This window comes from Caretta caretta, chromosome 4 (genome assembly GCF_965140235.1).
Source record: "Caretta caretta isolate rCarCar2 chromosome 4, rCarCar1.hap1, whole genome shotgun sequence".
NCBI lineage: Eukaryota > Metazoa > Chordata > Testudines > Cheloniidae > Caretta > Caretta caretta.
In genome coordinates, this window is record NC_134209.1 from 91,275,823 (window position 1) to 91,303,350 (window position 27,528).

Below are 27,528 nucleotides of genomic sequence, written 5' to 3' on the forward strand. Positions count from 1 at the left end.
AGTCTCTAAGGTGCCACTAGTACTCCTTTTCTTTTTGCGAATACAGACTAACACGGCTGCTACTCTGAAAGCAACCCTTTAGGTAGGCTCTGCTGCTTTTCTGTATCTGTAGTACAAGTGTAGTCAAGGACAAAATGTTTCACTTGCTGTTAAACTACGTTCAGCACCAGTTTAACTGCACTGGTTAGATGCCTGTTGTCAACAAGGGAGAATTTTGCTTATGTAGATGAGATTTGTGTGTGGCAGGCACACTAAAAAGTTCGGCAGTACTGTAACTAATTCAGCATGACCATTTCAGCACGGGGATACATTAACGTGCTTGAACTTTAACTGTTTACGTCAAGTGGTTTGATTATGAATAGTTGTTGATAAATCTCATTTAGTTACTTTTCTGGGTTTTATACTTGATTTCTCCTGTACAGATTCTTCAGTTTGAGGATATTTTGGCCAACCCATCCTACCGAGAGCACTTTCGACTGTACATGGAAAGGATGGACAAGAGGGCTTTGATTAGCCTTTGGGAGTCTGTGGACTATCTGAAGAATGCTAACAAGGTAGAAGTAGTGTGAAGTATATGGGGGCTTGTAAATAAAACTGAATATTTATATGGTGAATTTTGCTGCAAAATAAATATATGAAAAAAATTCTCTGTTAACATTTTCTTTTTTTAGTCTAAGAAATGGAGCACAAAATGGTGCTAGAAATTTCATTATTTCAATCTATTTATGTTGCCTTGGTCTTCTGATAACAGGGCATAATTTAAAAATCCTTTACTTTTTGAACAGAGAGGAGGAAAGAGAAGGAGTTATAAACACAAATGATGATAAAAAGGTCACATACAACAGCCCATTTAAAAGAGACAAAACCAGTATAGCGTTTTTTCTTAACCCACTGAGAAATAATTTTCAGTAATTTATTGACTGTTTTATAGCTGCCCTTATCTTATTACCAAGTAAATTACCATGCAATACCTTGTCTCGCTCCTCGAAAGTTTTCAGCTGGATAGCTACTACACCTACACTGTTCCTTTTATGCTACTCCTCCCATTGGGAGTGATGCAAAGCCCATTGAAGAGCATAGGCGTCTTTCCACTGATTTCAGTGAGCTTAAGATCACAAGTTAAAGATACTTACTTTTTCTGTGTGTACTTAAAGAGATTTTTCTTTAAGACCCCTCTTCTGCTAGTTCAGAACACCTTTTGGCTCCAGAGTGATACGAGTAAAGTCATTGAAGTGGCACATTGTAGAACACTGTACTATATCGGATAGGTAAGTGGGTTCAGAAATGGGGGTAGAAAAGTATAATTTAAAACTGCAAGAAGCAGCTCTGAACACTGGACGGGGTAAGTATGCTGTGGACACAGGGAGGAAATATTTTTTGTTTGTGAATATTGGAGTAGCCAGAGATTTATTTGTGAATATATTTGGTGAAACTTTCTGGATTTCCCTTAGCATGAAATCCAAATTTTCATATTGAACATCAGTTATTATTCATTGATTGTCATGTATTCTCTGTTTAAAAAAACATTTTCATCAAATCAGGGAGCAGAACAATACCTTATCATGACTTAGATGACAAACCACACACTATGAATAGTGAGCAGTAGAAGATGTGGTCCAAGTGAATGATTGACAATATCCACAGGCTCAAATTTAGCTACTAATCACTCCAGGTCCTATTACTAGGGTTGCCCTTTGTATTTTCAAGAGTGATGAGCGTCCTGAGTCATGTTTGTCATTGTTTTTGCCGATGTTCTGTCATCTCATGCTTATACTGCTCCATGGAATTCTGCCCCTATCTGGTAGACATGGGTCACTTGATATACTTTTCAGGGAGATTGTCACATACATTGAGCATTTTCCTTTTTTTTATTTAACCTCTTCCCTCATTTTTTGGTGCAAATTTCATCCCTATGCCTTTTGTATACATGGTGAATATGTTTGCGTATTTGTTTTGGTGTTGTCGCTCACTAAATAATTATTAGACTGGTTACAGTCCCATTTTATAAAACAAAAAATGTTCTGCAAAGAGAATTTGTACATCCGGTTAAAGCTAAAAGCTAAGAAACCTGACACAATTAATTCGCTTTTGAAATTTCAGTTTAGAATGGGGAGCAAAAAGCTGCTATAATATTCTCTTTCCGTCTCAATACAATACAAAAGCTGGTAAAGAGAGGTCAAATTTTAGGGCTTAGTCATTTCCTTGGGTATGCAGACATCCATCATTTTATATCTTGTAAAACTGACTATTCTGCATGGCTGCCCAAGCATGGTAGCTGATACTAACATGAGATGTAGAGATGTGCACTTGCATATTCAGGCACAAGAGACAGCCAGTTCAACCTTCTTTAAATAAAATCCATGAGGATTCTGAGACATGGTCCTCTTTTTACATTTATTTTTCTCTTCTTTCCCCCATCCTACCCCCTTTATTTTCCAGGCTGAAATACCTCAACTAGTGAGTGAAATTTATCAGAATTTCTTTGTGGAAAGCAGAGAAATCCCTGTGGAAAAGTCACTTTACAAAGAAATACAGCAAAGTCTTGTGGGCAATAAAGGCATTGAAGTTTTCTACAAAATTCAGACTGATGTTTATGAAACACTAAAGGACAGGTACTACCCCTCCTTCATTGTCAGTGATTTATATGAGAGGCTGATCAAGAAAGAAGAAGAGAGAATTGCAGTTCAGTTGACTTCTGAGGACAAGGATGAAGTGGTGAGTCAAATCTATAATTCTTGCTGCTTTTATTACCGGAGGATGATCTGAGTGAAAAGCTAATGAGTACTTCCTATTCTCAAGCTTTGTGCTTATTTTACTACTTTCTCAATCTTTGTTATTTATATCTCGTAAGCTATTCCACCAAACACCACAAAGTTGATCATATTCCATTTTTTTCAGTTTTTACACAGGTCTCTAATAGTATGCATATAGATAGCAAAGAGGCACTTTGTCTTGTCTTCGGTTCCAGGGATGCAAAGTGTTTGTACTTGATGAAGGAAGGATTTTCCTCAGCTCTGCTAAACTATTGAGAAGCTGTTTAGTCTCTTCTGAGAAGACTTGAAATTTCAGTGTTACCTTTGTACTTCATCGGTACAAAGAACAATTCGCATTCTTTTATCCAAGAAGAGTAGCTGCAAGCATGTCTATGCTTGGATCATCACTAGGGTGCATGGCATTTTTAAACCAATATACAAATGCAATACGATTATGATAATGGTAAACCTTGCCATTTAATTTTTAGCTTTCATTTTGACATATCTCCAGTTGCTTACATGCTGGGTGTTCCATATTATGATCACATAATAAAGCGTGTTCAACATATGGCAGGGGGTTTAAAAAGATACTACCCTTAACAATTAACTGATGATTTCTTTAACATCAAATGGAGCAAAATGACTGACTGGTTGAACTTTGTTAAAGTAATTAAGAGCTTTCGAGGTTTGTAAAAGCTTTCAAATACCAACCTTTTCATACTCCATAGTGAGCATGTCTATCCTTCTACTCTTTAGATCCTGAGCATTTTGTTCTAGATATCAACTCGCAAGCTTTGCCTTTTGGTAAAGGAAGTGGAAGATGAGTTTTCAATTATTTATTTTGTTTTGTTTTCAGCTGTTTACTGTTTAAGTTGGCTTAAACAATTATTATTTCAATCTGGAGTTTGTACTAATCACATATATTGATAAAACTAAAGTAAATTGAAAGGAGAGAAGAAAACAATTGTCTACATCTTCTATAAACTAACTTCCTCCCCAGTGAGCTCTAATCTATAAAGCCTCAAACCCCTACAGAATATATGTACTGAAAGCAGTAAAAAGGGAGTGGGGGAATGATGCTCAAGAGCTTATATAGACCATGTCTTAGATGAAAAGAAAATATTATTGTGTATTCATAACCTTAGTGCTTTTTATTAATTTACCAAAGAAATTAACTTTTAGGCTATATTAGAGGATAAAGCTGAAAAACAAAAAGTACAACTTGACTTGGAGATATTAAAGATGAAGTTCAAAATACTATAAGACGACTTTCCAAAGGGAAGCTCTCCAGGGCCAGATGTCTTTGCAGGCAAGTTCTATAAATCTTTTCAGAAGCTAGATCAGAGGCACTTATTTAGCTACACTTTTAACCAGGGATCTCAAAGCACTCCACAGGCATTCATGAATAAAGCCTAACAACTCTCCAGCAAGATAAGGACTATTATCTTTGTTCTACAAGTGGGTAAACTGAGACACAGAGAAGTTAAGGGAATTGACAAAGGTCACACTGAGAGGCAGAACTGGAATTAGCACCCAGATATGCTGACTCGCACTTTGCAGTCCTAAACACTAGGAAACAGTAACTCAGAATCTGAGGTTTTCCGATTTAATATTTAAATATGATTGAAAGGTCTTCAAATGAAACTTTGGATTCTATCCATCCCTTGTCCTCCACAGATGGTTTTGAGAGGCAAACTATCCTAGGGAAATACTTCAAACACACAGTTTTGTAGCATGTTCCCTCTTTTAATGTTTGCTCTTTTGTTAAATGGGTTTTTTTCTTGATAAGGAACTCAAGGTTCCTGTTTCTCTTTCTGTTATTCAGCTATGTCTATTCCAAATCATAGGGAGACCAAAGGCACCTCAAAAATGTGTCCTTCTGAGCCTTGCAATCAATAGGTGTTTCAGGAAACACTGACTTATTGCCCAGAAATGGCAAAGTATTAAAAAAAAAAAAGTTGTGTGATTTTGATTTCCTTATGTATGTTATCTAGAACCTGACACAGATAGCATTTTCCCTAAAGAAACTTATACAACATTTCAAGAATAGCTGTTGGTATTTTTTTTGGTCAGATAACATTTATCTTGGACTCTCCTACAGTCGTCAGCACCTAATTCTTCAGCATTACCATCAGTTATCTTTCCTTTAAATCCTTGAGGGAATATGTGCAGATTTTGAAGGCTGCACTTTGGTCTTTGCACATCTCATTCCATCTATCAGCAACTCTGCAGTGTGGATAAAGATTTTTTTTTAAACTGTTTGTCACAAATTGTTAATGAAGAGTGTACAATTAGAGCACTTCTCTCTAATACAGCAATGCTAATTGCTCTACAGTGAGCCACAAGGGGCTTTGAAAGGAGCATAAGAAGAAGTGAATCTTGTCTGCAGAAGCTTTCACAGGCTTTCAGATATGGGGGGAAATAATACTGTTGGCTCATGGTCCTTCAGTTTCATGTATAGCAAATGATGCAACTGAGAAATCATTTTCCTCTGGCATAGTTATGTTTCTGGAGGGTTTGTTTTTGTTAGTAGAAACTTATGGCTTGATTAACACCACTACAAACCCCTCCCCCCCAGTGGTGCTCAGTTCCCATGAGGGTGTGGGAGCCAGGGGTGCTTGGCACTTCTGAAAAATCAGGCTGAAAGGTTTCGTTACGTATCTTTAGAGGCAGAGCTGTACTGTGAGGGGAGGGCAAGAGGTGCACCGTCCAGCTGACCCTTAATATCTCCGGAGATGATGGCGGAGGGAACTTGCTGGACAGTGAGTTTGTTATAGCTGTAGAACAGGTAGAGCGAGCTCTCCCCTTCTTCCACAGTTGCCACTCTTTTGCACTAGTGCCAGCACATAGGGAGGAGTGGGGCAGTGGCCCGGCCTGTGTCACAACCAAGACATGCTCCCTGGGGTGTCCAGTGCTTCTGGTATCACTGCCTGGACTTCCCTTGCACTTCCCACCTGCAGTCATCTTGTAGTTCTCCTTCTGAGGGCTTCTTGCTGACTCCCCAGTGCACCTGTGTTGAAGTGGCCATATATAAATATGTGTTGGAGTGGCAATATATTTCCACCGTCTTCAAGACTCAGAGCTGCAGTATTTACTCAGTGTGTGGCTTCGAATACTAATTATGACCACCAACTTGTATTCTGCTTTTATATTCCAAATGTTGAGTCTTATTCTCACTTACAATAAAGCCACAGTTTAAAGTCCGTTTATACTATCAGAGCAGCCTAAATGGGACATAGTGTAACTGAGACTAAGGCTCTTTGTCAGCTTCTTACTGCTACATTACATGATAGATGTGGAAGTAAAAATAAGAATCTATTATAACTTTTGCACCACATGCCCTTTTAGTCTGGGATTTGTCTATACCAGTGGTTCTCAGACTGTGAGTCGGGACCCCAAAGTGGGTTACAACCACATTTTAATGAGATCGCCAGGGTTGGCTTAGACTTGCTGGGTCAGGGGCTTAAGCCAAAGTCGAAACCCTACTGTCTGGGGACGAAGCCTGAGGGCTTCAGCCACGGGTAGTGAGGCTGAGATTACAGGCTGAAGCCCTTGGGCTTTGGCTTTGGCCCCTCCATGCAGGGAGGCAGGGATCTGGCGGGCTCAGGCTTCGGTCCCCCCTCCTGGGGTCGTGTAGTAACTTTTGTTGTCAGAAGAGGGTCACGGTGCAATTAAGTTTGAGAATCCCGGGTCTATACTGAGATTAATTGTTTGTTGTACATAGATGTAAAGTGCAAATAATGAAGCATGCATAGCAAACAGGTAACAGATTTAACTTATTTTGCATCAGTGACATAGACTTTTTAATAACTAACATTTTTATTTCTAGAGCCAAGGTTGTGAAGACGTTATTGATGAATGCAGCGCAAGAATTAATGAACAGGCAAATTATGCTGTAAATAAACTTCGCCAGCTAAATGACAGACTTGAATATAAGAGACAGGCTCTTAATTCCATATGTAATTCACCAAAACCTGACAAAAAGGTAATGCTTTCAGTAGTCTCAGTCTGAATTTATTTTACTTATTTGCATCTGTGATACCAACGGGGCATTAGCTATTTTTCAGACAAATATAAAGACAAGGTCCCTGCTCTAAAGAATTTATAATTTAAAAGAGCGTCAGAGCCACTGCCATAAATATTTCAAAAATGAATTTAAAAGTCTCTTGTTCTTCATAATTTATAGTACCCTCTTAGAACCCTGGAAATGTTTCCCCAATAGGTTTTTATCCTCTTCTGTTTTGCAAATACAATTTCTTCCCTACATCTGTATCTGCTTCTTCCAATTGAGTTGTTATAGCAACCCAAGCCAACAAGGCGGTTCTGTATACTCTTCCTCGTTGCTGCTTCAAAAGCATTACAGCTCTGGGGATCAGATCTGTCAGTAAACTTGCGCGCTCTCTGCTGGCCCTGCAGGTACGGAGCACAATGCCTTGTAGCTACTGTAGTGGTGATAGGTTTACTTAATCTTAAAAAAATTATCCAAGAGAGTGGCTAAATTTCTTTACAAGGAGCTATTTAGAATTCTAAGGGCATTATTTCACCAGACTGTAGTCATTCTAAGATAGGTGAAACCCCTACAGTATTGGGACCAAAATCATAACCTAGCTTTTTGCTCTTTAGAATATGTTACACCATTTGCCCCAAAATGATTATTTTTAGAAATGGGCGGGGATGGTGAATCTGGATTAGGATCTGGCTAAAGTTCAGGTTTAAAGATGATTTAGTGCTGTAGTGCAGCTATGACTGAGTCAAAATCTTGAGTTCTTGTGAGATTTTGTCCCCAAACAGTGGATGTCTTCTGAAGTCAAAACTTGCAAAACTCCCACAATTTTGAGCCATTTCTCCTTCTGATGAGATCTTTTCCACACGGGGGAAGGTTCAGATGTAGATACTCAAATCCAAATGTCCTTCTCCCTGGAAATTTCAAGGGTAGTATTTTCAAATTCAAGGTAATAGTTCTGATCCTTTACTGACTTATTTTGGTGAGGATTTTCTTTCTTTTTAGCCTTTTGTTCCAGTAACTGTGGCCACAGAGTAGAAAGGATATAACAGAAGCTGATGCTGTGTTGAAGGTCAAGTGGTCTGATTTTTTCTTCAGAGATGCTGAGCATACACAGTTCATGCTGAAATCAATGGGAGCTGCAGTTTCGTAGCTTCTCTGAAAATCAGGCCACTGCTATATTTAATGAACAGCAAAAGGAAATTATTGGTTGAAATATTAACAAAACATTTCAGTAAGTTCTTTCCTCAACTCTGTTAAATTGGATGAAAATCAGCAATTCTTAATTTGAAAGATGAAAGAAATGAGGGATCCAACTCTTAAAATGTTGAAATGAATCTCTCTAAGGATCAGAAAGGGAGAACATTTTAAAAAAAGTAGATAAATAGTTTAACCCTTTAATTTTTCAGTGCATTTAACTGACCTTTTTAAATGTTTGTAGTCTGGGAGAATGGCCTGCAGATTTTAAATGACCTTTTAGATTTTAAATTACCTTTAAAAAAATCTAAATCTGCCACTCAGTTGTTCATTTTCTTTCTGTGCAAATCACTGCTCTCTTTGTGGGATCTATACAGAAACAACATGTGAACTCATCACAGGTTTGTAGCACCAATAAATTTATATGCTAATTCCCCAGTTGGTGTTTCTATCCTCAATGATGAAAATAGAGAAGAAAGGAGCTGTTAATTTCAGATCCATCAGAAATGTGAAGAAGGGATTAAAGATTGCAAATGGAAAATAGCAATCTGTAGAGAGACCTCTTCAGTTGTCTTGGAAGCATATTAAAAACAGCAGAGCTCACACAAAAATATAATGCTAAGCAGTGTTTGGCAGTGTCCTTTTAAAAATAAAAAGCACTGCCATGCAGGGTATCTCAACCATTGTCTTCAGTTATGTGTGTGTGGATTCCACTGTAGTTATGCATGTGCCTCATGCATGCAAGATCAGAGTCTTCTGAATAACAATGTCCAGTAGGGCTGTGCATATGCCCTGTGCCACCTTCCCATGCTTCCTTGTGAGCATAAAGGGAGGAGTTGCCATGTCCATCCCTCAGTTCCCTCTTGGCACCCATGGTAGCAAGACACCAACACAGCGGTGTCTGACTCACCACTCTCTTTAGTGCTTCATTCTTCTCCTCAGCTTTGGCCTGATTGGACTCGGAAAGGACAACAGCCCCTTACAGTGGAGTAAGGCACTTTGCGTCAACCTCTGCACACGGCGCACTCCAAACCATGATTATTTAAATGCTTCCTGTGTTGTGATGGACTAATCCCACTCACAGCTGCTGCCTGGGCGAGAGCCAGGTTCCAGACAGATGCAGAGCTTGCCATTCCTTTTTCTCCAAGATGTGTAAGTTCAGGTAGAGTCTGTGAGAATCACTTTTGAACTGGAGGAAATGGCAACGCCTAACAGGAGCAGAAGAAGCCATCCTTGGCTCGTGCCTCCTCCAGCAGACGCCTCATGCTGGGATCCAGCAGTGAGGAAAAGCCAAAAAGTTACAGAAGGCACTGGCACTGAGATCCCTGGTGCCAGCAGCCCTAGTATTGGCAGCCTTGATACAAGTAGCCCCAGCATCAACCCCAGAACCCACGGACCCAATGCCAAAGACCATCACCAAAAGGCAGGCCAACATGGAGCATAGGCAGTAGCATAGCTCTGAGCATCATTCTGGGTTGTCTTGAATGGAGGGACATAAACACCAGTCCATCAGAGACAAATCCTCTAAGCTCTTCAGTGGTTCGAGGGCTGGAGGGTTGAGTTCCACTGCAGTGTAGAGGAAGAGCTGGAGAAGAGGAATAGCCCAATACTGACCTTGCAACCGGCATCGATGCTGGCACTAAGGATTTATCCTATCATGGTTCTGAGATACATTTTGGAGGCGGAATGCGTATTTCCACTCAAGACATCATCCACACCAAGACCATTGCTGGCGCTGGATTGCCCTACCCAATGGTGCCACCATTCAATATCACCTTTGCCATCCCACTCGTTCTCACTGAAATGAAGCTGGGATGTGTCTCCCCTGCATTCAGGAGGGGATCATGCAGGAGGCAGTGGAGGCTCCTTGTTTAGGGCACAAATACAGGCAAAATGCAAGGGGCAGTGGGGTGGGTCATTCTCAATTTCAGTGCCTGATAACTTCATGGTTCTCCAGGATTTGCTGACCCAGATCACTGAGACCCTGAACACTGAAACCTTGGTAATCCAGGAAAAGTCCTGTAAACTGTTTGACCTCCTGAGCTCCTCATCCCCAGCCAGGATTGCCCTCCTCATCAATAAGGGTATGTGCAAGCTAGTGAAGTGACTTTGGTAGACTCCAGACACAGTTTGTTCTTCATCTAAGAGGATTTGAAAGAGGTACCAGGTCTCACAAAAGGATTTGAGGCATTTCTATATCCAGGTCCCCAGTGGCATTAGTGGTACAGGGTCAAAAAAAAAAAAGTGGTCTGCAAAGTGCATCTGAAAAGAGGACACTCAGAAACTGGAACTCTTCAGGCACAAGGTTTAGTCCTTCATCTAACTACAGCTCTGCATTGTGAGCTATCAGGCCTTGTTCTTGAAATACGTTTTTCTCACCTGGGAGATAGCGGTCTCCTTCCTTCCAAAAATCTCACAAGATAGTAGGGATAACTGAGAGATCATGAAGGAAGGCCAAATGGTCACAACGTCTGCCTTCCTAGCTGCTGTGGATGCTTTGGACACAGCTGCCACATTGATGGCCTTGGGGGTCACCATGAGATGGGCCTTTTGGTTTCAAGCATCCAGCATTATTAAGGAGATGCAGTGCACCATAGAGGACCTGCCCTTCTAAGTGGTGGATCTCTTCAGTAGCCAAACAGATGATGCACTCCACTCCCTTAACAGTTCTAGGGCTATGTTATGTTCACTAGGGATGTACACCCCAGCCCCCTACAATAAGCCACAGTAATAATCAACCCCAAGTGCACAAGAGAGCTCTCTCCTCTTCCCAGACTAGTTAAACAGAGTACCCTTCATGAAACCTGGTACTCCAGGAGACAATTGTCATCCTCCTCTTTTGTCATGTACCCAGCACCATTTCAGAGGCAGCAGGTTTGGCAGGAATGTGGGATCCACACTGACACAGTATGGTTACCTACCCCATAGTAACTGGGTCTTTGAGATGTGACCCACCCTGCTTTTCGGAGTCCTCAGCTACCATGGGCTTTGAATTGTGAGGGAGCTGTGGGAAGGTCGCAGCCACTCTACCCTTCATACCTTCACATGAGAGTCCAGAGGGGGCCCGGGTGAATGTGATGAGGGTGTGGAAATAAAAGGATGACGTGACTAGTTGGTGGGAGAGGGCGATTTGAGTGGTAGTGTTACTGATGTATGCTTTTTGGGGGAGGAAATGTGATAAATGGGAATATGTCACTATTCTTTCCCTCAGCCTTCCAGACTCCTCTTGTAGATTCCCACTTCCCCTTGCTCTAGAGCAGTGGTTTTCAAACTGCATGTTATGACCCAGCACTGGGTCACGGAATGTCAGGCACTGGGTCGTGGCAACTCTGGTCAGCATTGCCGACCAGGCCGTTAAAAGTCCCATCGGCAGTGCTGCCCAGCTAAGGCAGGCTAGTCCCTAACTTTTCTGACACCGCGCTGCGCCCTGGAAGCAGCCAGCAGCAGGTCTGGCTCCTAGGTGGGGGGCGGGGGCCCACGGGGCTCCATGCACAATGGGAGCTGGGTGTGTGTGTCTGCGGGTGAGACCCGCGCGGAGCTGCTTGCACACCCTCACCTAGGAGCCAGACTTGCTGCTGGCTGCTTCCAGGGTGCAGCGCGGTCCACAGTGCCAGGACAGGCAGGAAGCCTGCCTTAGCACCCTCACTGTGCTGCTGCCTGGGAGCTGCCCGAGGTAACCCATGCCCCAATCCCGTTCCCCAGCCCTGAGCCCCCCCAAACCCAGAGCCCCTTCCTGCACCCCAAACTCCTCATCCCCAGCCCAGAGCCCACACCACAGCCCAGAGCCCTGACCCCCTTCCACACCCCAAACCCCTCATCCTCAGCTCTGTTCGGTCGCAGGCATCAACAGTTTTCTTCAACTGGGTCGCCAGAAAAATGTTTGAAAACCACTGCTCTAGAGTGCCCCCTAAGGTTCCTCTCCTGCCTCCTATCTTATCTCTAAAGTCAAGCCCCATAAGTTATGTCTGTGCAAACTCAGAGTCTAGTGTATCAGTAACTAGCTTGTCACTTGTCAAGCAGAGCAGCCGAATGCTCTTTGATGTTGCTGAGTTATAAGCAACGGACTCTAGGGCATTATCTAAGACCTAGTAGCATGGCAGAATGAGAGGATACGGCAGGTAAAGGCAACTGCTAGGGCTGGTTTAAAAATTAAAGTGGTAGGGAGGTGAGGAACCCAGAGATTTCAGAGGAGGTGATGGGCAGAAGTGGCTGAATGTTGTTCTTGTTAGGTTTGTCCTGGCTTTGAAAAAACTACTGGCATATTTAGACTAACTGAGACAGAGTCTGACTTTTGAAACCAGGACTATCTATTTAGCAACATAAAGGGAATTATGTGAGCACAAATGTGTCAGGATTAATAAATAGTATCAAATAATGTCAGGACACGAAGACCATTTAAGTCTATGGGAGTTTTCCTAATACCTGAAAAGTGTTACTACCTCTTTGGATTAATATGAAGTTTTAGTTACCATGCAACAGAGCCCTCCAGCCCACTCAATCAAGAGGCTGATGCTTGTTCTGTCCCCTTCACAGATCATAGAATCATAGAGTATCAGGGTTGGAAGGGACCTCAGGAGGTCATCTAGTCCAACCCCCTGCTCAAAGCAGGACCAATTCCCAGTTAAATCATCCCAGCCAGGGCTTTGTCAAGCCTGACCTTAAAAACTTCTAAGGAAGGAGATTCCACCACCTCTCTAGATAACGCATTCCAGTGCTTCACCACCCTCCTAGTGCAAAAGTTTTTCCTAATATCCAACCTGAACCTCCCCCACTGCAACTTGAGGCCATTACTCCTCATTCTGTCATCTGCTACCACTGAGAACAGTCTAGATCCATCCTCTTTGGAACCCCCTTTCAGGTAGTTGAAAGCAGCTATCAAATCCCTCCTCATTCTTCTCTTCCGCAGACTAAACAGTCCCAGTTCCCTCAGCCTCTCCTCATAAGTCATGTGTTCCAGTCCCCTAATAATATCTGTTGCCCTCCGCTGGACTCTTTCCAATTTTTCCACATCCTTCTTGTAGTGTGGGGCCCAAAACTGGACACAGTACTCCAGATGAGGCCTCACCAATGTCGAATAGAGGGGAACGATCACGTCCCTCCATCTGCTGGCAATGCCCCTACATATACATCCCAAAATGCCATTGAGCTTCTTGGCAACAAAGGCACAGTGTTGACTCATATCCAGCTTCTCGTCCACTGTAACCCCTAGGCCCTTTTTGCAGAACTGCTGCCGAGCCATTCGGTCCCTAGTCTGTAGTGGTGCATGGGATTCTTCCGTCCTAAGTGCAGGACTCTGCACTTGTCCTTGTTGAACCTCATCAGATTTCTTTTGGCCCAATCGTCTAATTTGTCAGGTCCCTCTGTATCCTATCCCTACCCTCTAGGGTATCTACCTCTCCTCCCAGTTTAGTGTCATCTGGAAACTTGCTGAGGGTGCAATCCACGCAATCTTCTAGATCATTTATGAAGATATTGAACAAAACCGGCCCCAGGACCGACCCCTGGGGCACTCCACTTGATACCGGCTGCCAACTAGACATGGAGCCATTGATCACTACCCGTTGTGCCCGACAATCTAGCCAGCTTTCTATCCACCTTATAGTCCATTCATCCAGCCCATACTTCTTTAACTTGCTGGCAAGAATACTGTGGGAGACCGTATCAAAAGCTTTGCTAAAGTCAAGGAATAACACGTCCACTGCTTTCCCCTCATCCACAGAGCCAGTTATCTCCTCATAGAAGCCAATTAGGTTAGTCAGGCATGACTTGCCCTTGGTGAATCCATGCTGACTGTTCCTGATCACTTTCCTCTCCTCTAAGTGCTTCAGAATTGATTCCTTGAGGACCTGCTCCATGATTTTTCCAGGGACTGAGGTGAGGCTGACCAGCCTGTAGTTCCCAGGATCCTCATTCTTCCCTTTTTTAAAGATGGGCACAACATTAGACTTTTTCCAGTCATCCAGGACCTCCCCCGATCACCATGAGTTTTCAAAGATAATGGCCTATGGCTCTACAATCACATCCGCCAACTCCTTTAGCACTCTCGGATGCAGCGCATCCAGCTCCATGGACTTGTGCTCGTCCAGCTTTTCTAAATAGTCCCAAACCTCTTCTTTCTCCACAGAGGGCTGGGCACCTCCTCCCCATGCTGTGCTGCCCAGTGCAGTAGTCTGGGAGCTGACCTTGTTCGTGAAGACAGAGGCAAAAAAAGCGTTGAGTACATTAGCTTTTCCACATCCTCTGTCACTAGGTTGCCTCCCTCATTCAGTAAGGGGCCCACACTTTCCTTGACTTTCTTCTTGTTGCCAAAATACCTGAAGAAACCCTTCTTGTTACTCTTAACATCTCTTGCTAGCTGCAACTCCAGGTGTGATTTGGCCTTCCTGATTTCACTCCTGCATGCCCGAGCAATATTTTTATACTCTTCCCTGGTCATTTGTCCAATCTTCCACGTCTAGTAAACTTCTTTTTTGTGTTTAACATCAGCAAGGATTTCACTGTTAAACCAAGCTGGTCGCCTGCCATATTTACTATTCTTTCTACACATCGGGATGGTTTGTCCCTGTAACCTCAATAAGGATTCTTTAAAATACAGCCAGCTCTCCTATACTCCTTTCCCTCTCATGTTATTCTCCCAGGGGATCCTGCCCATCAGTTCCCTGAGGGAGTCAAAGTCTGCTTTTCTGAAGTCCAGGGTCTGTATTCTGCTGCTCTCCTTTATTCCCTGTGTCAGGATCCTGAACTCGACCATCTCATGGTCACTGCCTCCCAGGTTCCCATCCACTTTTGCTTCCCCTACTAATTCTTCCCTGTTTGTGAGCAGCAGGTCAAGAAGAGCTCTTCCCCTAGTTGGTTCCTCCAGCACTTGCACCAGGAAATTGTCCCCTACACTTTCCAAAAACTTCCTGGATTGTCTGTGCACCACTCTATTGGTCTCCCAGCAGATATCGGAGTGATTGAAGTCTCCCATGAGAACCAGTGCCTACGATCTAGTAACTTCTGTGAGTTGCCGGAAGAAAGCCTCGTCCACCTCATCCCCCTGGTCCAGTGATTTATAGCAGACTCCCACCACAACATCACCTTTGTTGCTCACACTTCTCAACTTAATCCAGAGACTCTCAGGTTTTTCTGCAGTTTCATACTGGAGCTCTGAGCAGTCATACTGCTCCCTTACATACAGTGCAACTCCCCCACCTTTTTTTCCCTGCCTGTCCTTCCTGAACAGTTTATATCCATCCATGACAGTACTCCAGTCATGTGAGTTATCCCAACAAGTCTCTTTTATTCCAATCACATCATAATTCCTTACAGATGGCTGTTTCCACACAGTGAAAAGATGAAAGTTTAAAGGTGAAGTTTATGTGCTGAATAACCTGATCACCAGGGCATTCAGCCAAAATTTAAACTAAACTTAAAATAGTCCTTCAGCTCCTCCATGATCTGTTCGGTGAGCAAGGAGTATTTCACAGAGAAGAAAAAAGTACTTCCAGTTAAAGATGCTCTCCACATGAATTAGGCTTTATATTTATACAAACACAGGTTTACAGAACAAAATATCACAAAAATGTTTCTGTTGAGTTAAACACCCACTCAAAAATTCCACTTGACACTTGTTTGTGTTTGGAATTATTCTCCCAGGTTGTTTGCCTCCCAAAAATTGCAGTTTAGGGCTAGTTTATGAGAATCAGAAAGTAAAACTCACCCGTCCTATTTTTGTTCACTAGACTGTGAGGAATGCAAAATGTGAACAAACAGTATAAGGGTATGTCTACACTACGAAATCAGGTTGAATTTATAGAAGTCGTTTTTTTAGAAATCGGTTTTATATATTCGAGTGTGTGTGTCCCCACAGAAAATGCTCTAAGTGCATTAAGTGCAGTAACTCGGCGGAGTGCTTCCACAGTACCGAGGCTAGCGTTGACTTCCGGAGTGTTGCACTGTGGGTGGCTATCCCACAGTTCCCGCAGTCTCCGCTGCCCATTGGAATTCTGGTTTGAGATCCCAATGCCTGATGGGGCTAAAACATTGTCGCGGATGGTTCTGGGTACATATCGTCAGGCCCCCGTTCCCTCCCTCCCTCCGTGAAAGCAAGGGCAGACAATCGTTTCACGCCTTTTTTCCTGAGTTACCTGTGCTGACGCCATACCACGGCAAGCATGGAGCCCGCTCAGGTAACCGTCACAGTATGTCTCCTGGGTGCTGGCAGACACGGTACTGCATTGCTACACAGTAGCAGCAACCCATTGGCTTCTGGCAGCAGACAGTGCAACATGACTGGTAGCCGTCACTGTCATGTCCGAGGTGCTCCTGGTCGCGTTGGCCGGGAGCGCCTGGACAGACATGGGCGCAGGGACTAAGTTTGGAGTGACTTGACCAGGTCATTCTCTTTAGTCCTACAGTCAGTCCTATTGAACCGTCTTATGGTGAGCAGGCAGGCAATATGGATTGCTAGCAGTCGTACTGTACCATCTTCTGCCAGGCAGGCAAGAGATGGGGATGGCTAGCAGTCATATTGCACTGTCTTCTGCCGAGCAGCCATGAGATGTGGATGGCTTGCAGTCCTTCTGCACCGTCTGCTGCCAGCCAAAGATGTAAAAGATAGATGGAGTGGATCAAAACAAGAAATAGACCAGATTTGTTTTGTACTCATTTGCTTCCTCCCCTCCCCTGTCTAGGGGACTCATTCCTCTAGGTCACACTGCAGTCACTCACAGAGAAGGTGCAGCGAGGTAAATCTAGCCATGTATCAATCAGAGGCCAGACTAACCTCTTTGTTCCAATAAGAACAATAACTTAGGTGCACCATTTCTTATTGGAACCCTCCGTGAAGTCCTGCCTGAAATACTCCTTGATGTAAAGCCACCCCCTTTGTTGATTTTAGCTCCCTGAAGGCAACCCTGTAAGCCACGTCGTCAGTCGCCCCTCCCTCTGTCAGAGCAACGGCAGACAATCGTTCCGCTCCTTTTTTCTGGGCGGACGCCATACCAAGGCAAGCATGGAGGCCGCTCAGCTCACTTTGGCAATTAGGAGCACATTAAACACCACACGCATTATCCAGCAGTATATGCAGCACCAGAACCTGGCAAAGCGATACCGGGCGAGGAGGCAACGTCAGCGCGGTCACGTGAGTGATCAGGACATGGACACAGATTTCTCTGAAAGCATGGGCCCTGCCAATGCATGCATCATGGTGCTAATGGGGCAGGTTCATGCTGTGGAACGCCGATTCTGGGGTCGGGAAACAAGCACAGACTGGTGGGACCGCATAGTGTTGCAGGTCTGGGACGATTCCCAGTGGCTGCGAAACTTTCGCATGCGTAGGGCACTTTCATGGAACTTTGTGACTTGCTTTCCCCTGCCCTGAAGTGCATGAATACCAAGATGAGAGCAGCCCTCACAGTTGAGAAGCGAGTGGCGATAGCCCTGTGGAAGCTTGCAACGCCAGACAGGTACCGGTCAGTTGGGAATCAATTTGGAGTGGGCAAATCTACTGTTGGAGCTGCTGTGATGCAAGTAGCCCACGCAATCAAAGATCTGCTGATATCAAGGGTAGTGACCCTGGGAAATGTGCAGGTCATAGTGGATGGCTTTGCTGCAATAGGATTCCCTAACTGTGGTGGGGCCATAGATGGAGCCCATATCCCTATCTTGGCACCGGAGCACCAAGCCGCCAAGTACATAAACCGCAAGGGGTACTTTTCAATAGTGCTGCAAGCTCTGGTGGATCACAAGGGACGTTTCACCAACATCAACGTGGGATAGCCGGGAAAGGTACATGACGCTTGCATCTTCAGGAACTCTGGTCTGTTTCAAAAGCTGCAGGAAGGGACTTTATTCCCAGACCAGAAAATAACTGTTGGGGATGTTGAAATGCCTATATGTATCCTTGGGGACCTAGCCTACCCCTTAATGCCATGGCTCATGAAGCCGTACACAGGCAGCCTGGACAGTAGTCAGGAGCTGTTCAACTACAGACTGAGCAAGTGCAGAATGGTGGTAGAATGTGCATTTGGACGTTTAAAGGCACGCTGATGTAGTTTACTGACTCGCTTAGACCTCAGCGAAACCAATATTCCCACTGTTATTACTGCTTGCTGTGTGCTCCACAATATCTGTGAGAGTAAGGGGGAGACGTTTATGGCGGGGTGGGAGGTTGAGGCAAATTGCCTGGCTGCTGGTTACGTGCAGCCAGACACCAGGGCGGGGTTAGAAGAGCACAGGAGGGCGCGGTACGCATCAGAGAAGCTTTGAAAACCAGTTTTATGACTGGCCAGGCTACGGTGTGAAAGTTCTGTTTGTTTCTCCTTGATGAAACCCCCCGCCCCTTGGTTCACTCTACTTCCCTGCAAGCTAACCACCCTCCTCTCCTGCCTTTAATCATTGCTTGCAGAGGCGGTATGCATCTGATGAAGTGAGCTGTAGCTCACGAAAGCTCATGCTCAAATAAATTGGTTAGTCTCTAAGGTGCCACAAGTACTCCTTTTCTTAGAGGCAATAAAGTCATTGTTGCTTCACATTCATGCATTCTTTATTCATTCATCACACAAATAGGGGGATGACTACCAAGGTAGCCCAGGAGGGGTGGTGGAGGAGGGAAGGAAAATGCCACACAGCACTTTAAAAGTTTACAACTTTAAAATTTATTGAATGCCAGCATTCTTTTTTTTGGGCAATCCTCTGTGGCGGAGTGGCTGGTTGGCTGGTGGCCCCCCCACCGCGTTCTTGGGCATCTGGGTGTGGAGGCTATGGAACTTGGGGAGGAGGGCGGTTGGTTACACAGGGGCTGTAGTGGCAGTCTGTGCTCCAGCTGCCTTTGCTGCAGCTCAACCATACACTGGAGCATACTGGTTTGGTCCTCCAGCAGCCTCAGCATTGAATCCTGCCTCCTCTCATCACGCTGCCGCCACATTTGAGCTTCAGCCCTGTCTTCAGCCCGCCACTTACTCTCTTTAGCCCGCCACCTCTCCTCCCGGTCATTTTGTGCTTTCCTGCACTCTGACATTATTTACCTCCACGCATTCGTCTGTGCTCTGTCAGTGTGGGAGGACAGCATGAGCTCAGAGAACATTTCATCACGAGTGCGTTTTTTTTTCTTTCTAATCTTCACTAGCCTCTGGGAAGGAGAAGATCCTGTGATCATTGAAACACATGCAGCTGGTGGAGAAAAAAAAAGGGACAGCGGTATTTAAAAAGACACATTTTATAAAACAATGGCTACACTCTTTCACGGTAAACCTTGCTGTTAACATTTCATACATAGCACATGTGCTTTCGTTACAAGGTCGCATTTTGCCTCCCCCCACCGCGTGGCTACCCCCTCAACCCTCCCTCCTCCCCGTGGCTAACAGCGGGGAACATTTCTGTTCAGCCACAGGCAAACAGCCCAGCAGGAACGGGCTCCTCTGAGTGTCCCCTGAAGAAAAGCACCCTATTTCAACCAGGTGACCATGAATTATATCTTACTCTCCTGAGGATAACACAGAGAGATAAAGAACGGATGTTGTTTGAACGCCAGCAAACATACACTGCAATGCTTTGTTGTACAATGATTCCCGAGTACGTGTTACTGGCCTGGAGTGGTAAAGTGTCCTACCATGGAGGACGCAATAAGGCTGCCCTCCCCAGAAACCTTTTGCAAAGGCTTTGGGAGTACATCCAGGAGAGCCGCGAATGCCAGGGCAAAGTAATCCTTTCACATGCTTGCTTTTAAACCATGTATAGTATTTTAAAAGGTACACTCACCGGAGGTCCCTTCTCTGCCTGCCGGGTCCAGGAAGCAGCCTTGGGTGGGTTCGGGGGGTACTGGCTCCAGGTCCAGGGTGAGAAACAGTTCCTGGGTGTCGGGAAAACTGGTTTCTCCGCTTGCTTGCTGTGAGCTATCTACAACCTCATCATGATCATCTTCGTCCCCAAAACCTGCTTCCTTGTTGCCTCCATCTCCATTGAAGGATTCAAACAACACAGCTGGGGTAATGGTGGCTGAACCCCCTAAAATGGCATGCAGCTCATCATAGAAGCGGCATGTTTGGGGCTCTGACCCGGAGCGGCTGTTCGCCTCTCTGGTTTTCTGGTAGGCTTGCTTCAGCTCCTTAAGTTTCACGCGGCACTGCTTTGGGTCCCTGTTATGGTCTCTGTCCTTATGCCCTGGGAGATTTTGACAAAGGTTTTGGCATTTTGAAAACTGGAACGGAGTTCTGATAGCATGGATTCCTCTCCCCATACAGCGATCAGATCCCGTACCTCCCGTTCAGTCCATGCTGGAGCTCTTTTGCGATTTTGGGACTCCATCATTGTCACCTCTGCTGATGAGCTCTGCATGGTCACCTGCAGCTTGCCACGCTGGCCAAACAGGAAATGAGATTCAAAAGTTCGCGGTTCTTTTCCTGTCTACCTGGCCAGTGTATCTGAGTTGAGAGTGCTGTCCAGAGCGGTCACAATGGAGCACTCTGGGATAGCTCCTGGAGGCCAGTACCGTCGAATTGTGTCCACAGTACCCCAAATTCGAGCCGGCAAGGCCGATTTAAGCACTAATCCACTTGTCAGGGGTGGAGTAAGGAAATCGATTTTAAGAGCCCTTTAAGTCGAAATAAAGGGCTTCATCGTGTGGACGGGTGCAGGTTTACATTGATTTAACGCTGCTAAATTCGACCTAAAGTCCTAGTGTAGACCAGGGCTAAGTGTTTAAAGGTAAATTCATTTTTAACAATTCTTTCCATTTTAATAATGTGAGAAGATATTGGTGATGCAGGTAAGGAAATCTAGTTACTTTAGAAATACAAGAACATTTTCTTTTTATTTGCTTAAGTGTCATCAAGAATATAGAATGATACATTTTCATGCAAAATATTACACACTTTACAGTGGTATCGCATTTGAGTGCAACAACAGATTTGTTTCAGTAACACTCTTTACCTTATAACCCTAAGTATAAGAAAAACACAATTGTAAATCGTAATAAAAACGTGTGTATATAAACATAGGAACACATATACTCGCATGGTTAGCTACAAAATACTCAAAATTGTAATGCTATTTGAGAGAATGCTTATGTACAATTTTATTTCTGTTTAACCTGGGTGTTGATTTAAGTAGCATTACAGTTTTTAAGGTTTTGCTTCTGATATCAGTGCTATCTGTATAACCAAGCCATTATGACATATTGTATTCACATATGAATCATTGCTTCTTATCTCATCTTTAACTTGAGACTATGATTTATTTACACGTGCATGCATGTGCACACTTTTTTTTTCTAATGACAATGAAAAATATGGAGAGAGATTCATTATGCCTTTCTGCATTGTTACACTTTTTGAAATGTGTTTAATAAAATTGAATCAGTAATGGAATAGAGTCTGAGTATTTTGTTATGTAAGGTCAACTGTTTACCTGTAGTCACACCATACCAATTTCTTTGGATCCTTTGTTGTTGTCTGAGTTTTTCCATAATTTCACTGTTACATTCTTAGTTGCCAGAATAAAATCATTGCAAGGAGATCTGTATGCAGGTATTACTGGAAAATCTAGATGCTGTTCCAAGAAGGATGATAGCTGTTTGAAGAGGGAGTTGTATACCTGTAATTGTAAATGATCCTTCACCTTACAAGAGACCAAATATTTAATATATAGAGGCAGAATTGTTGTAGATGTATAAATGTGACCACCAAGTTGCTTCTTCCCTGGTACAAGTTGCTTCTTCCCTGGTACATCAGAGGAGTGAAGTTTTGGAATAGCCTTCCGAGGGAAGTAGTGGGGGCAAAAGATCTATCTTGCTTTAAGATTAAACTCGATAAGTTTATGGAGGAGATGGTATGATGGGATAACATGGTTTTGGTAATTAAATATTCATGGTAAATAGGCCCAATGGCCTGTGATGGGTTTTTAGATGGGGTAAGATCCAAGTTACCCGGGAAAGAATTTTCTGTAGTATCTGGCTGATGAATCTTGCCCATATGCTCAGGGTTTAGCTGATCGCCATATTTGGGGTCGGGAAGGAATTTTTTTTCGCCTTCCTCTGTAGCATGGGGCACGGGTCACTTGCTGGAGGATTCTCTGCTCCTTGAGGTCTTCAAACTACAATTTGAGGACTTCAATAGCACAGATATAGGTGTGAGGTCTTTTTTAGGAGTGGTGGGTGAAATTCTGTGGCCTGCATTGTGCAGGAGGTCAGACTAGATGATCATAATGGTCCCTTCTGGCCTAAATATCTATGAATCTATGAAAGTTGGTCAAGGAGGACTTTAAATGAAGCTGAATTTGTGTGCTATTTCATAGAAGTGAAAGCATCAGCTTGTTTTCTTAACTGTTCTAATCACACATTTTTACATATATTCCCAAATTTTCTTACAGTCATGTTCTGTAACAGTAATTTGCAAATCATTTTGCCATTTGTAAGATACAGCTTTCTTTCTTTTAGAAGATTATCTCTTTGAGAGTTATGTCCAAGCAAGAAAGTCTTTTAAATGTATATCTTCCAAAATAATTAATGCTGTTTGGCTTTTTTTGGGCCTATTAAATTGTAACTCCTTTGAATGCTTAGTTAGGTAATTAAGACACAAGGAATGAAAACTATTCATTGGTTGTTCAGTCACGTTAAGTATTTCCTAAAGAGAGAAACTTGTCAACAGAGAGTACCTACAATGTTTATATAATCTTTAACTTGAAAGTGTTCCTTTAAAAATATTTCTGTACTGATTGCCCCCTCTTGCCTGGTGAATGGTGATACTTGGCATGTATTTCTGGGCCTATTTCAGGTTTTTCTTTTAGCACTGCAAGTTGACTTTTAATTGATACAGTGTATTTTACCAATCTATATTAGACTGCGTAGATTGTACAGATTCGGGATTTTTGTAATGACTTGTCCTGCAGGATTATTCCTTTTTCTCTCCACTCCCCTGCACCCTTTCCATCTCTTAAATATTATAACCAAAGAAGTCAGTGGCTATGTTATCATAGGCAGTTTCTTACCAGTTGTAATTCCTATATTTTCCTTGTCAGATTGTTTCCAAATTGAAGGATGAAATTACTCTGATGGAGAGAGAACACAGTGACCTGCGGTTGCACATTGCAAGAACAGATTGGTGGTGTGAAAATCTTGGCATGTGGAAAGCCTTCATAAATACAGGCGAGGTATGTTTTTGCTGTGTTTTTATCCTCTGGTTCTGTTCAAATTCTCAGTGTATAAAGAAAAAGAAATGCTTACGTTCAGTTTGTCAGAGTGTATTTAAAACAACCTCATCAAGCTCTCTCCTCCCACCCCCCCGCCATTCACAAACATGTCTTATCCTTCAGCTCTGTTGTTCAGGAGCTATAGGAACATCTGTAAATATATCAGTGGGTTCAGGCATCGGATAAAGCGGTATGGCATCTAAGGAACACCCTTGTGCTTCAACAATGAGCAGATTGAGATCTGTGCCTTGTAATCTTATGATGCTAACTGACTGAGATACAGTGCTGTTATTGGCATGTATGGTGTTGGGGTTCCCCTGAGACCTCTTCTATTCAGTTCCCAAAGAACTCAGTTGGAGTCCAGTCTCATCACTCAGTTTCCTTTATCTGGCATACAGCAAAGCTACAATGAGTTGATCAGATTCAACAGTAGGGCGTAGGTATAGGGGGTGTACCACACATCCAACACAAACTTCTTCCTTCATACACATTTTCACATTACATTGCATTTACTATACATTGCATCACATGTTTTGGGTTTGACTTGGTCACTTTGTAGGAACCAATCCCTGTAGAGCATGTTCTGTCCATTCACCATCCATGTACAACTTACTCTTTACCTCATCTTATGTTCCAGGATTATCTTGTCCATTGTAAATGGCTCCTTGGGTGTTTCACCCTTATCCTAACTAGTACAGACGTTCTTTTTCCAGTCTGCTGATCCATTTACTTATCCTAGGTAGCACAAATACTCTGTTTTCAGCATGCTAATCAGTGTACCTCCCTACTCCTGTCTTCCAAGAAATGAGGCCTTTCCCATGTGTAATTACTTATGTCACGCCAGGCCTACATTCCTACACATAGAAGACCCAATATTTGCACTTGCTATATTTCATATTATGATCCTCTATACCAATTAAGTTTTAAAGGACTGTTTGAGATACTGGATGAGGCGTAAGAAAGCCAACTTACAAGGTGAAACACTCAAAGGGAATTTCTGAAGTAGTTTATGTCACCTGGTGAACCTTAGAGGAAAGTATTCTTCGAGTCGTGGAGAGTCCTGATGGGTGCTCCACTGCAAGCATTTGTGACTCCGCATGCCCGGTTGTTCATGAGATGTTTGCAGATGTGGCTCATGTCCTGGTACAGATCTGAGTGTTCCTTGTTTTGAAGAAGATGACTCAACCTACCTAACTTTTGTTTGAGGACTACAGACACGCAAAGTTATGGAATGAATTCTTGCAACTTGTGCAATTCAACCCATAAAGTTATTGATTGGACAATGAAAGATAAGAAGTGTGGAATCTCTCTTATTCCTTTACATGTATTAGGTAGTAGACAAGAAGCATTTGTTACAAAGGGGGTGTTGTCCAGTATTAGTCATACTTACCTCATCAGACAAATACATAGATCCTCCTTGAGCGTTTCCTCTGTAACAAAACTTAATGCCTGAACTTTAAAAGTGTTTGTAAACCCTACTATTTTTCTTTACTCTTTTAAAAATCTGTTTCTCACTAAATAAAGAAGATTGTTTTCTGAACCTCAGAGACGCTTACATGCACACTGAGACTATTTCTTAGTCACAGCATACATCTTGTGTAGTAGAGATGCAGCAATTCTAGTTGCTTTTAAAGCTAAGTCAGCTCTGTGTGCATTGATGCTGTGGTTATTGCTACACTCCCAGAAAGTAAGTAGGTAAGTGTGTTTGCATGTGTGTGTGTCTTCATAGATTCTAAGCCAAAAGGGACCATTGTGATCAAAATATTCCAGTTGAGGCCTAATCAGTGTGGAGTAGAGTGGAAGAATTACTTCTCGTGTCTTGCTTACAAGGAAGTGTTCACATTTATACAGTGACTCAGTAGCACAATTTACAGGACCAATTCTATATTGACTTAAGGGAAGTAAAGGCTAATTAGATCTCTGTAGGATTTTCTTCCCATGCTAGTAATAAAATGTGTTCCTTAAAATATATTTCTAAATAAATAAGTGCAAATAATTTTCATGGTGTAAAAACACAATAAACTTGGGAATGAATTGCTATTGCATTTACTTGGTTATGTCTTAGGTTCCTGTAAATTAATGATACCTCTCTTTGGAACAAAACCACAGGCGGCTGTTCAAGTGGATATTAGATCTAACATGTTAAACATGATGTATCATTTTGTTAAACTGAACAGTTAGTGTACTGCATTCTGTTTTCTTTCTGTTTTGTATTGCTGTAGGTGAGATGACCTAGCTCTTTTATACTAATGAATACTGTATTAGAATAATTAGTGTCTTCTTGCCAGCTTCGCTGTCCAGGTCTCTTAAATTCTTGTTTCATTTTATTCAGGATTTCTAAGTTATAGCATTAACATGTACAGCTAAAATCCTGACCTGGCAAGTCAGTAATGCCTAGCACCCAAAGAGGTAGTTGTCTACAGCGGGGTTGCAAACAGGTGTCAAGGGTCACGACCACCCTTCTCTTCCCTTCCCTTTTTACTGAATGGGTAGGGTGTTCTGGCCTGATCCCAGTTAAATAGGAGGAGCGGGTTCTGGGTGTGGTCCCAGTATGATAACGGGAGTCCCAGTATAGAACTGGTTGAAAGCCAATGACCTAAATGAATAAGTTGTAAGGACCAGTAGACTAGGCAATTAGGTGCATGTTGAAACCTGAATTGTATTTTATTTATACAGCACTGTGATTGAATGGAAAGGCTGGGGAAAGTCTTGAAGTTGCAGTTCTTCCAAGCAAAGATTTAGTGAATAATTCTAAAATTTTCTAGCTGTAGAGAATAGATCAGTTCAGAGGACCTAAATAGTCAGCACCATTTCCTTCTCTATAACACTGATTGTTGCTTATCTCAGTTTTTGGTGTGATGGCAAGATGTGTTTTAGAAAGAGAATTAGTTTATAACTCATTCTAATGTAGTCTGAAGTCAAATTGTACAATCCTTATTGCAGAGAGTCTTAGTGAAGGCAGAGGTTACTGTATTGCTGTATAGAGTGACTCACTGGGAAAGGAAATAGTCTGTGACTGTACAGTTTTCAAACTGAAACCTAAATAAGCAATATATAAAATTCTAAATGGATTTGTGTGACAATAAAAAAAATGCAAAATCTAAGCCCTATTTGTAGTAGAACTTGACTTGCATATGTCAATTTTTAAGGTTTATATTTATCAGAAAAGCATGTAGCTGTATGAAATAAAAATATAATCATTGCAAATGTTGCAGTCTGCAGATGTTGTTTCAAAACAAGCTGAACTGATAAAACTGTCTTTGGAGACAAAAAATTTTGGGTGTTTTGTAGAAACCGAGAGGAGGATTTAATGTAATTGGTAGTAGAAAAACAGTAACCCTACATGAGCGAGACTTGCAATTACACTTAATATAACACTCTTAAAACACATCCTCAGCTGTTGTCAATTGGCATAGCTCCACAGCGGAGTGGAGCTGCACTGATTTACACCAGCTTACTGCAGCTTAGGGCCATAACTTGTTTTGTGCAATAATTGGTTCCTGTTGACTTTATAACACTTCTTTATACGTTTGTAGATATTATACCTCTTTTAGGTCCTCTCTTCAGTCGATTTGAACATACCATTTTCTAAACGATTTCCTCTTTTTCATTACTCTCGTCTGAACTCTTGGTAATGTTTACTAATATGGTGCCTGAATTGAAGCCCGCACTGCAGCTGAGATGTACCCTCTTTTGTAAGAAATGGGTACATTCATGCCCAGAGGCATGTGTAGAAGAGAGAAATTCTTGCCCTTTGTGGAGTAGGTGCTCAATGACAGACCATACCCTCTGAAATAATGAATTTTTGCATTGTCCTGAGGCTGCCATATAACTGTCATAGGAGGAGAATTAAGCGTCTGAAACCATCTAAATCTCTTGAGTATGGAGTACTGAGTCAGTCCTCTTCTCTATAGCTAACTATGTGTAACGTGAATAACTCTTATTTAAGCCAATGACTCTGGGTTGATAAAGGTATGAGTAGGGTATGTCATGAAAGGAGCTGTGGAGTTCAGCCTTAGACCTAATTCTGAGAGTACCCTGCCATTCTCAATGAATTCTCAAAACTATGCCCATCACTGTGGTATCTGAACACAGCCTTCAAGCTTCCAGGTTCTAATTGTAGGACAAAGATTCAAAATAATATTAATATTATAGCAAAAACCATGAAAGGGTGGGGAATTTCGTTTCCTTATCGTGTTTTTCTAGCTTGTTTTAGGATTCATTATTTCTGATGGGTTTTGTAAATATAAAAAACAAATTAACAAAGAAAACCATAAAAGTGAGAACACTACAGGTGAAGGTAAATTTGCATTTAAAATGAGAAGTCCGGTATTCTAGTCATAGCTCACTTCTATCCATTTGTGGTTCCATTTCAATGGGAGTTTGATGTAAACTCTTACATATAGA

At 42.7% G+C, this 27,528-nt stretch overlaps 1 protein-coding gene across 3 annotated transcripts in view; it reads left to right on the forward strand.

Moving 5' to 3' along the window:
- The window catches only part of SNX25 (sorting nexin 25), a 163,509-nt gene that overhangs the window by 106,353 nt on the left and 29,628 nt on the right, over positions 1–27,528 (forward strand). For 2 of the 3 annotated variants that reach the window (XM_048847962.2, XM_048847963.2), the window contains 4 exons: positions 423–554; positions 2,440–2,715; positions 6,583–6,738; positions 22,951–23,082. In XM_048847962.2, the coding sequence (XP_048703919.2) occupies positions 423–554; positions 2,440–2,715; positions 6,583–6,738; positions 22,951–23,082 (696 nt within the window). The remainder of the gene's footprint in view (positions 1–422; positions 555–2,439; positions 2,716–6,582; positions 6,739–22,950; positions 23,083–27,528) is intronic. The other variant, XM_048847964.2, reaches the window with a different exon arrangement.